The sequence below is a fragment of the Perna viridis genome, chromosome 7 (genome assembly GCF_037379345.1).
Source record: "Perna viridis isolate PV_CMFRI_1.1 ecotype Kerala chromosome 7, ASM3737934v1, whole genome shotgun sequence".
Classification (NCBI taxonomy): domain Eukaryota; kingdom Metazoa; phylum Mollusca; class Bivalvia; order Mytilida; family Mytilidae; genus Perna; species Perna viridis.
Window position 1 is genome coordinate 17,865,588 of NC_142451.1, and position 12,186 is coordinate 17,877,773.

The 12,186-nt window shown below is 32.0% G+C and overlaps 1 protein-coding gene across 8 annotated transcripts in view; it reads left to right on the top strand.

Moving 5' to 3' along the window:
- LOC148611611 (high affinity copper uptake protein 1-like) overlaps window positions 1–12,186 on the top strand; it is a 28,216-nt gene that overhangs the window by 12,193 nt on the left and 3,837 nt on the right. For 3 of the 8 annotated variants that reach the window (XM_088592331.1, XM_088592326.1, XM_088592332.1), the window contains exons 3-6: window positions 5,944–6,010; window positions 8,166–8,349; window positions 9,150–9,209; window positions 10,375–10,413. In XM_088592331.1, the coding sequence (XP_088448457.1) occupies window positions 5,944–6,010; window positions 8,166–8,349; window positions 9,150–9,209; window positions 10,375–10,413 (350 nt within the window). The remainder of the gene's footprint in view (window positions 1–5,943; window positions 6,011–8,165; window positions 8,350–9,149; window positions 9,210–10,374; window positions 10,414–12,186) is intronic. The other 5 variants (XM_088592333.1, XM_088592328.1, XM_088592334.1 and 2 more) reach the window with 3 other exon arrangements.

Sequence of the window (12,186 nt, forward strand, 5' to 3'; positions counted from 1 at the left end):
CTATATGTTTGAATTATATGGCAATATTTTGAAGTTCCGGTAATAATGCTACTTTTCAGAAAAAATTTGGAAGTCTGAAACATACATTAAGACATACATGCAGTCACTCATTATATATATTAAGCGAATACAATAAAAGTCTGTTTTTGTATACTTCAAAATAAATGAGATGCCTTATTTTCAAATGTTAAATCACATTGTTTTTTTAAGTCATTTTGCTGAAGATATATAGTTATAACAATTTTCTGTGACAGTCTGACCCTTACATGTTTGTATAAGTAAATTAGGGTAAACTAGTTATAAAGTTGTTACAATGTGCTGGTACCTTGTTTTTGTGATGTGAGCCTGGGAATGTGTATAACCTTTATAAAGGACTTAAATGTTGGATTTGGCCTGAGAGATGTTTGGGGTTGGTCACAGAATTATCTTGCCCTAAGTTTATTTTATATCATGCCCTACACCTAAAGGTATCCTAAAGGTCATGAAATTGACTGCTGTCCATACAACATTTGTCCCATGAACCTTTTTTAGAGCAGAAATTTTTAGAACTTAAATGAGAATGGTTGCATAATTTGAATTTGATATGTAGCTACTGCATGTGTTTTCTTGTCTTTTGTCCAATATCCACACCCTGGTTACTGATGGTTTTAAAGGGTTATTTGGGCATACAGGACTTTCCTTTTTTAGCTCACTTGGCCAAAGGCCATGTGAGCTTTTGCCATCACTTGGCGTCCATCGTCCATCCGTCCGTCGTCCGTCCGTCGTCCGTCGTCTGTCCGTAAACTTTTACATTTCAATCTTCTTCTCGGAAACCACTTGACCAAATTAAACAAAACTTGACACAAATGTTCACTGATATGAGCGAATGAAAGTTGGTGATTTTGGTGCCAATCGGAAATTCAAAATGGCCGCCACCGAGGATCTTAGTTTAACATTGGACCCTATGGGAAAAACATGTAAACATCTTCTTCTCGGAAACCACTTGACCAAATTAAACAAAACTTGACACTATTAAATGTTCACTGATATGAGGGGATGAAAGTTTGTGATTTTGGTGGCGATCAGAAATTCAAGATGGCCGCCACCGAGGATCTTAGTTTAACATTGGACCCTATGGGAAAAACATGTAAAAATCTTCTTCTCGGAAACCGCTTGACCAAATTAAACAATACTTGACACAAATGTTCACTTTTATGAAGGGATGTAAGTTTGTGATTTTGGTGGCGATCAGAAATTCAAGATGGCCGCCACCGAGGATCTTAGTTTAACATTGGACCCTATGAGAAAAACATGTAAAAATCTTTTTCTCGGAAACCGCTTGACCAAATGAAACAAAACTGGAAACAAATGATCGTTGGCATGAGGAGATGAAAGCTTGTGATTCTTTTGCCATTTCAAAATGGCTGCCACTGTGGATCTTAACTTAACCAAAGTTTCCGCTCGAGAAAATATACATCTAGAGGTCGCCACATGATCTTCAACAAGTGGGAAATTTCCTCCATGTAGCAAGCTCTAAATTGCCCCGATAAAAACAAAGTGGATAAATCAGTGAACACAATACTAAGGGGGGGCTGGAGGGGGTCTGATCCCGGAATCCCGACTTTATTTTTACTAAATCCCGAAATCCTGAACAACAAAGGAACTTAAAAACTGCTAAAATCCCGATTCCCGGTGGATTTATTTCCCGAAATCCCGGGCTTAATTCTCAGAAATCCTGAAATCCTGAGCTTAAAAACCTCTGATCCTAGCATCCCGAAAAAGGTCCGGCCCTTCCTCAATACTATATCAGTTTATCATTTATGGTAAGAAACTAAAATGTTTTAAAAAAAGACAACTACATGCCAGTGACTATATTTCCTGCCTTGGGACAGGCGCAAACAATATGCAGCGGGGTTAAACTAGTTTTGTTGGATCCAAACCCTCCCCCTCTATACGGTCAAAGGCTAAAATAAATACAAAGTTGTTGAGGTACTTTTCTAATGAATTGGATGTATTTCAGGTTGATTTTTACTGTGTGTCTAACTACTAACAATAACATAGAAGACAAACAAATGAGGTATAAACAATGAATGCTCGCAGTTACTGAAAGCAAGCTCAGGACACAAATAAGGATGACAAATCTTCAAGCCTCCCAACACAAAAAATATCAGTTACAAAACTTCCAAAGGATTTAGAACTGCAACATCATAGACTATGTTGGTCTAGCAAGAAGTTGTGCAATGACTAAAATGCTAAAATATGAATGATTAAGTTATAATGTAATGATCTAATAAGAGTATCAATATTTTTTCCTACAAAGACAAGATTTAATGATCTGACAACAATGTCGAATTTATATCCTTTATGAATCAGTCTATTTAAATAATTCTTAAGATTTGATGGACATTGTTTGCATTTATGTGCCTTGTAAACTATATTTCCATACAAAACTGGATGTGAAATGCCTAGTTTAATAAGATTAGTTTTTTAGCAAGGTAATCATGTTGGAGGCTAAGAAACGCTGTGTTTTGCAGAAATTTCATGGATTCCGCAAAACAATGGCAATTTCTGCATTTTTAAAGGCCTGGTTCCGGATTTTAGTATGTTGGGGTTGCAAACTATGCATTATGTCCCCTTTCCAACCTGTCCCATGCAATAATTCCTGTTTACCAATGCTTTAAATTGCAAGAAAATCTTCATCTAAGGAAAATTCCTTGTAAATTTACGCAAAATTATATGAAATATTTAGCAAGTAATTAAACCAGGTGAGCGATACAGGCTCACGTGAGCCTCTGGTTTTACTTCAGTTTTGTAATTTTATAAGAGGACCTATTGTTTATCCAAGTTATATTTTCTAATGACTTCTTCTAGCCCTTGATTTCAAATTTAATCTTAAGTCCTTCCCTCACCTCTATAAACTAGAAGGTTGTTTCTTCATTAGACACTTCAAAATGAGGTACCTGTATTGTGTCTACATGTATCAGCAATAATTACAGGATATTTTTTACATTTTGGTTGAATGAATACTTTTCAACTCTATGTGGGAAAATCATTCAAATTCTGAAAATTTTACAAAAATATTATATGCTAAGCAAGATGATAAATACATATTTCTTTACTATGATTAAATTGTGGAAATGTAATGTTATATGGTTCGATATCTTTGGCAATGTGCACATAGGAGACTGCATGCCTAAACTTGTATCATATTATGTAAATGTTATCAGAGACTAGTTTGATATTGTGACTTTTGTAAGAGCATTTGTCAAACCAGTGACTTTTCTGCACTATTGCAGACTGCCAAACTTTCACAAGTAATTTATATTTACTTTTTATGAGAACAAAACAATCTGTATTATGAATCCTTGACTTTTAACTGATCATGAACACAAGATGCTAAAACATGAAATGTGGTTTGGGGAAATGAATTGGTATAATTAAGGTAATGCTATTTATTGGTGAATTGCCACTTTGTGTAAATTAACACTTCGCTTTGAAGTGTTTTTCATTGTATTTGAGATTTGCAGTTGAATGGTCAAGTAGTTACAGTGTGTCAGTTCATGAAATGAAAAATAATTTCGGTTTAAAAACTACATGTATGCAGGGATGTTAATAGAAGCTGTCAACCATAAGCAAAATTAGACAGCTACTAGTTCATCTTATGATGACTACTCTATTTTAAAAAAAAAGTAAACATTTGCCAAATTTTCATCAGTCTGCCTGTTACTTTTTCGCTTTTTCTTGCTACTTAAAATACTTTGTACATCCCTGGTATGACCATGCATCTAATAAGTTCAGAGGTCAATGATATATTGGTTAAATAACCTGTTCAAATATTATTTTTTTCAGTGGTAAGCATTGAGCATGCTGATATTATCTCAAGGACATTCACAAAACAGAAACTATTGTTAGGTCATAAACCAGTAGTGATTTTATTATCAGTAATTCAATATTTGATCGGATATAAGTGCTGATATACTTAAAGTTAGGATCACGTTTACATTGTATTTAGACAGTTCCAGATTTTGCCCATACATGGGTAGTTAAGGAGGTAGACCTAGGGTAAGGGACACAACTCATAAAAATTATTGGAACGTTTTTATTCAGCATTTTATATCAATCTTATGTAAGCATGTAATTAACTTTGTTGGATTCATTTTATTCTGTTTCAAAGGAAAGCTTGAGAGGCTTTGGTGAAATTGAATATGATACAAACATATCACTGATTTCATGAGTTAAGGCAAAAAAATCCAATTCATTGTAACATGTTTTTGAACATTTCCCTACCTACCTATCCTAATTTTTTCTCGCTGGTAACAGATAACATGACTATTATATTTTTGGCCTAATCATATTTACTTGCCCTTTATTGCTAGTACATTTATAAATGTTTCCTTTTATTCCTAAAAAGATTTTTCATTTATATATCTTGATCCTAAATCTTTTTGCATGTTCCGTACTTCCCTACAAAGATTTATAAGTTTTGCACTACTTAAAGCATCAATGAACTCCTTATTGATCTCAATTTCATTCAAATGTTGGATTTTACACCTCCCACTTTGAAAGCAGAAGGTATTTAGTTATCTTGGTGTCCATCTGCACATTCTTTAAATCAATCACAGCAACATGATATTTTGGCCCAAGTTTTATAAAGAAGTGCCATTCAGACTTGACTGACTTCAACTTCATGTTTGACAACTATGGCTTCAGGGGAATTTATTATTAGAATTTATTAAATGTTTCTTTTAAAAGGATTCCAGGATTCTACATATCCTGTACCTGTGTATAAACTTAACTTTGATTTTTTTATCAGTGTATATAAAGTTTTCTTTACAACAACAGGTGTCTTAGGTGTAAAGCAATAAAAAAACCAAAGAAAGCCAATAAATGCACATGTATTAGGAGTTTTACATAGTATTCGGGAACACCTTGTGACCTCCAATATATTTACCAATCACGATCAGTGAAACTTGCATCCTCTTTACATGAAGGGTTAATAACTTAATAACTGTTTTAAGGTTCTGTTCCATGTAATGTTTGTAACTTGTGAAGATGTCTCCGTTCTTGTGTAAAAGTCCTTGTCACACCATACTAATGTATATTTGAGAATAAAACAGCAAAAAATGAATTGGTGTCATGTTTTCTTTTAATAATTTAAATAATGGATATACATGTATTTAAAGCCTTCTTTTATTGTTACAATGAATAAGTTATTAAAAATGTGATGCAACTTTTTCCAAACATGTACACCCTACAAAGTGTCAGTTAATGTTTTTATAATCACAACGTTTAATGGATGTTAATGAAGTTATGTGTCATATTCAGATCTGCATAAATTCTTTGCAAAGGAGATAACCCTACGTCCTTTCTTGCAATATTGCCTACAGTTCAAATAAAGGGGGGTCTGATGTCCGGGACCCCTAATTTCTGATCTTGGACCTTTGGATGTTTATTTACATGTGTCCTAAACCTCCACCTTTCAATTGACACTTCATTGTAAAATTATGATTATCCTCAAGTTGACCATTGATTTGAAAGTTGTCAAAGTTCTAGACTTTCCAGTCTTTAAAGTGAATTATCAACATTGTGAAAATTCTTTATTGTAGTAGAGATATTTCATTTGACACAGTTTTATTTCGCTTCAAAAATGACATAAGTAAAAGAATGTTCATAAACATGGCACACCTTGTACTACGTTTTATAAATATATTTTCCTTACATTCATTGTTCTGTGAATGTGAAGGAGAGACATTCTCTCCCTCGACAATCAGTAATAGTCTATTGAAAAAGGAATCATTCTTTTTTTAATGGGCTATTTTGATGGATTGAGGTGCTTTAAAAATCAGATTTGAGCATGGATAGGAATATGAAGTGTGCATTACTAATCATATGTCAATGAAATTTGTCACAGTTAATTTAAAAACTGAAGTTATAACATCATAGTATTTTACTGTGTCTTTTCAGATGTTTTTCCACACTGGTACCTGTGAATATGTGTTATTCAAAGAAGCACTGGTAAAAAATGCTGGAGGTAAAACTTAGGATCTATAAAAACTTTCTAAAATAATAAGTTCTTACACCAGTTTATTACATAGAGTTGGAATTGTCAACAAGTAAATGAAATTTAAGTCATTTCCTAGTGGAGCACAGTAGTGGGCAAGATGGAAAAAAAATAAAACAATAGAAAAACAATAAAAGTTGCTGATAAAGGCAATACATGTAGCAGAAAAAAATTCATTTGGTCCATCAGAAATTTTAATTGAACGTAATGGGAATAATGTCAATATATGCCATTCTCTGAGACAAGATTAAAATCTGTTTTGCCAAGTCTGATCTACTTATAATCAGAGAGAAAATGGTCATTATTTCTAACAACTTCCATTTTGACCTTATGTTTCCAACTCAATATAAAAATACGAGTAGAAGATGGATGCATGGGAGTTCTTTTTACATGGGTTGTCTATGAAATGCTCATTACATGGATGCATGGTAGTTCTCCTCACATGGGTTGTCTCTGAAATGCGCTTTAGATGGATGCATGGGATTTCTTCTCACATGGGTTGTATCTGAAATGCTCATTAGATGGATGCATGGGAGTTCTTCTTACATGGGTTGTCTCTGAAATGCTCATTTATTGAAGAATTCTTATATTCTTATCAAACAGTAGATGTTTAAAATTAGTCAATTTCAATTAACTTGGTATTACAAGAGGTATATAATTTGGTAAACAACAACTTTGAATAATGGGTAGATGAAAAAGACTATAGTTGATTTAAAATGTTTTCAAGTTATGCTCAATAGACATTTCATATAACTATGGTCATGGCCACCAGTTATAATCATTTACCTTAGTCAAATTAGAAATACAAAAGGTAGCACATCCGTGTTCAGGCAAAGAATATAATCAGGTAACAAGAAGTAAAAAGCCTTGGACGATTCTTCCTATCTCTTCCTATCTAATAATTAGAACGCAATAGCAGAGAAACATGATATTGTGATATATGTACCAGTAGTAATTTGGTTAAGTATCAGTCCATATAAAGTTCAGACACTACCAATGGTAAATTGACTCAAGATGTAGAAAAATCCACCAAACAAACAATGTTTTTTTTTTCAATCTACATACGCTATATTTTTACAATAATCATTTCCTTATTTAGATCTGCATTTTTGAGAAAAATATACATTCATCTCCCACTAAAATCAACCTAATCAAACCTGATCAATAATTCATGCAAAGTGTCAATTTCATGTACAATCTATACAATTTTTATCTGAAAAGTGCAACAACCAAATGAAATCCAATACTGGTTATGTGATCAGTAACTGTTTCTGCACAAGACATAAAACTGAATTTGGTGGATTTTTGACATGCACAAATCACCTCCTGTCTGATTTTTATAAAGACTCATACTTAAATTTTGACAAGTAGTAGTTAATAGATCATGAAGCCAAATACGCTTTAAATTTAAAGAGCTTCTACAATCTTTTTTTCACCCCATGATGAATTTTATATGTACTTATATTTTACTAGTTGTTATGCAATAGGCTAGTTCAGAGTCACTGCAGCCACATTGAATTAAGCCTATTTTTAAATGATATTGAGAATGTTTTGAAATACATGGGAAAACACCATGATAGCATTGCTTCAGTTTTCCTGTACTTTTTATGACAAAAAATAAAAATGCATTGTATACTGTGTTCAAACTACAGAGGCAAAATTATTTCATGTGAATTTCACATGATTTTCACCTGAATTGAGCAAATTAACTAAGTGATAGAGTTCATGTGAAATTTTGATGAATGGAGCGTTCACGTGAAATTCACACGAAATGTTCACATGAAATTCGTGTTTAGTGAATTTCTCATGAAAATCATGTTAATTTCGTGGGAATTTTACATGAATTTCATGTGAAGCTCGATTAACATGAATTTCACGTGAAAAATATTTGCCTGTGTAGAAGACATAGTGTTTTGTTTGATTCTTTTCTGTATAACGTCATATATTTTAAGTAATAATTTATTAAGTCATGAATTATCATATAAATTTAAGATGATGAATTGCAACAATGACTCACTGTAAATTTTGCAAAATAGAGGCATATAAGTTTTTAGTTCGTAAATAAACACTTTGTCTATGTTTTTGAAATAATTGAAGAAATTTTCTTTGTTTAATTTTTTTACAGAAATGGTTGGTGCCTGTATTGTTATTTTTATCCTAGCCTTGTTTTATGAAGGACTTAAAGTCTTCAGAGAGCATCTGCTACGCAAAGCACTTACACCTAATTTCCAAAGTGAGGTCACAATTTCAAAATACACACAGTCACAAGATACCATGATAATAGACCCACAGTCAGCTAAATCTAATGGGTAAGTGAAAATGGAAAAGTAAACAATTAAAAAAGATTGAGCCAGGAGCTGATTTTGTTTGGTGCAGTGCTAAATATCTCAAATTTGTTCAGTGGAAAATTCTGAATACTTGTTTGATATATCTAAAAGATACTCTCTAGTAATGAAAGTTCTAAAGCTTTTGTTAAACATCAAAGAAACAAGAAAATCTTATAATGCAGGGTTAAAACATCAATGAAAATAATACAAGATCGTATTTCACATATATGTTACAGAATCACAAATATACTACTATATACAATATGTTAAAATGTGTGACCTAAGGGAGATAATTAACCTTTTTAATGTTATAGGACGAAACATAACATTATGAGTGGGAAGCATGAATGATGCTGATTTAACCAGTTAATATATAAGACCCAACTAACTTTGGTTCAGGTTTATTTGAATGCAGATATTATGGGGAAAGAAAGATAACCCTTCAATTTTAATGTCTACTTAACCTATACTTGAATTAGGAGCTAAGTTCCTAAACATGGTTTCAATTAATATCTATCATAGCTTGAATTAATGTTATCCTTGGCTTGCTAAGGTGCTATCTGCTCCTGCTGTTTTGTTTTGAAGCAAATGTTCTTTACTTCGATAAGAATTTGTGGATTTTTATACTCATTTCATTGAATTTTAATTGTCAAAGCAATTTATGCTTTTTTTTGTACTTGATTGGATTAAAACTTATTCATGAGTTACGTTAATTATAGTTTTATATACTGAGACTAATATTTCATGAAGGATAATGCTATACAATGCAATCATTTTGACAGAGTCCATAGGGAAAATGCTGGAGTTCGTTCTCATGAGCCAAAACCTCAGGACATTAAAGGGTATTTGTTTTTTACAACTTTTTCATTTGGTTTAAGTACCATTATTAGCTAGACAGAATTCTATGCTTCAGCAGTAGATAAGTTGTATCATTAATCTAAGCTAGGTTTAAGACTTAAAATGAAATGTATGCTTATGATTCACTACTGTGAAAGTTCTTTAATTCATGGATAACAAGTTTCGTGGATTAGGGAAGAAACACATGTTCATGGATTCTTGAAGTTGTGGTTTTGAGGTTTCAGTTATACAACATCAATGGAAAGCTCCATTTTGTTGTGAACCAAAACACGTAGTTTGGCTTACCCATGAAAACCATGACAATTGGAACCCCACGAACAATAATACTTTCACAGTATCTGTAAAATAGTTGTTAAGTTCTAAAAGATTCACTTATTAATTGTTTGACTGAAGTCTTCTTTTTGATTGAAAATATAATGTTTCTCTGAGTTGTCCATAGGTGCTTCGTTCTACCTGTCCCAATGTATCACTTCAGGCATTCAGTTGAGTAATTCAGGTTGGATGATAGGTATTGCACCAGTGACAATCTAGAGGTTAAATGTCTGACCAAAAATAAATAACGGCAAGGGGAATTTATCATAGGTGAACCACCCACCTGCAAGATCTACTTAACTATCAAAACACTTTTCAACTCTTTATTCATATTGATTGTACTTTAGAACACTTCATATTGGAAATCCTCCCCCATTGACACTGTCTGTGTCATGTGGGAGATTTTTATGTTTCAGCACATTTTTATATAAAAATTCAATGATTTAGTATTTTTCACAGAACATATAAACTCCCACAAATCCAACATTTTAATGTTGGAAATTTAAAATTTTTCATTTATTTTGTCAAGTCTCCCCGTTATCTGGCAGGCTTAACAGTAATGTTTATTTCTACACATGAATTCATCTTTTTAAAATGTCACTGGAGCCATTCATATTGTCCAGTTAAAATAACTCAATGTTTATAATCTACATGTAAACTAAAACACCTATTTGGTCAACTCACTGTAATATTGTATGAAATGTGAATCACCTCATACATTGCTAAGTTTCATTTTAGTCAAATCTAATTCAACCGTCATAATTTAAAATAAATAAATTTCATGTTTGTAATTGGTATTTTATATTCTATTCATGAACAATGTTTCTTTTTAATAAGTTGTTTAGGAGAAGTTTATTCAAGAAGGGAGATTAGAAGGTAAACAATGTCTGAAAATTAATCCACTAAAATTAGATTGAGTTCTCTCCCTTCACTGAAATGATCAATATATTTAATCTTAAGTTATTAAGCTTTTCTAGAATGGATATAAAAAGCAAAAGTGACATTAATTCAGGGACTTATTTTAGCATTGTGGCATATTCAGTGCTTGTATGAAAACTGTAAATAAATTTTGGCTGATAATGGGTACCTTGTTAATTTTTATCCAAAATTAAGAAATGCATTCACTTCACTTCACTTTTTGATACTCCTTTTCTTTTAATCCATGAAGATTAACACATGCTAAAATTCTACTTTAGTTTATCATATTATTATACTGCTTTGCAGAGTGTTTTTTTATCATTTTTGGAACATTCTAGAAGAGCTTACTTATGACTACATCTTCATATTGTTTGTACTTTGCATCTACATTTTGTTAAGCATTATAACCCTTTAATATTAGTTTTGTTTTATTTGCTGGTTGATAAGTTGATTTTGACAGAAATGAGTCTAAGATTTATTTAAATTCTACATGTACATGCATTTCAAATGCTTCTTCTTTAATATTCATATGCAATGATTTTATGGCTGGTAACATCAATTCTAGATCAGCACCTGAGATTTCTTTCTGATTTCTGTTTCAAATCAGTTTGTCTAACTAGATTCAACTTGTTATTTTTTTCTAACACTATTGTTTTTGTTGTGTAATGAATGCTATATTTGAGGGCATGGGACGTTTGTGGTTGTATGATGGCTGTAATTTTGCATCATACATGCTGCATGACATAAAGTATTTACTCACTCTATAACTAATATGCATGCTACAAGAACATTTAAACTAACATTGTCTTATCTTAAGTCATTATATTATTAGTACATGTATTCACATTTGAAAGGATTCAAATGTACTTTATAGAGTGGGAAGGCAATGAACTCTAATGAATGGTTCACTTAAGAATGTTGGCTGCTCTGTTTTAAAGGGTGATGAAATTTTTTAAGATCTTTCATGTTAGAACTGTATAAGAAGAAAAATAGATGTGTCATTGTGCTTGTGTGTTTATTTAAATTATGGAAAGAAAAGTTTGGGTCATTGTGCAAACAATATACATGCTATGAAATGGATAAAACCAGAGGAGTCTGAAAATCTTACAAGAATGGCACAGCATGACCAGGGAACATCCTTAAGGAAAATTGAAAGTTTGCAGTACATTGCTTGAAGGTCTGGGACCTTTGTAAATGAAATATCTAGGTCAGGATTTGAGAGTCACTCACGCACAACATTATTGAACCCGTGATAATAATATTATATTCCATGTTATGTTCCATGGATCCAGACATTATTGAACCCCTGATAATACTGTTATGTTCCATATTATGTTAATGTCATATAAAGTTTTTCATGTCTATCTCAACTTAAAATTTAAAGTTTTCGATGTTCTGTCAGTAAAACTTTCAGAATGAAGAAATAATACTGTTAGAAAAACTTAAATAGAAAGTTTCTTGGTATTCAAGTAACTGCATGGGCTGATATGTTTTGAATTAATGTTGCATGATATACTTTTATAAGATGTGTTAGAAAAGGCAGTAAACCGTTAAAGGTATCTTTGAAACAGTACTATAAAACCTTTCAATATAGAGTTTTAAAGTTTGATTTATTCTTTGTTGTTACTTGAAATTTCAAACTTAGGTTATTTCCCATGGCAAATGTTGGGTTTATTATTGCATTGCTGCTATAAATGATGTGGGGAAAAGAAGACTATTTTTATCTATTAT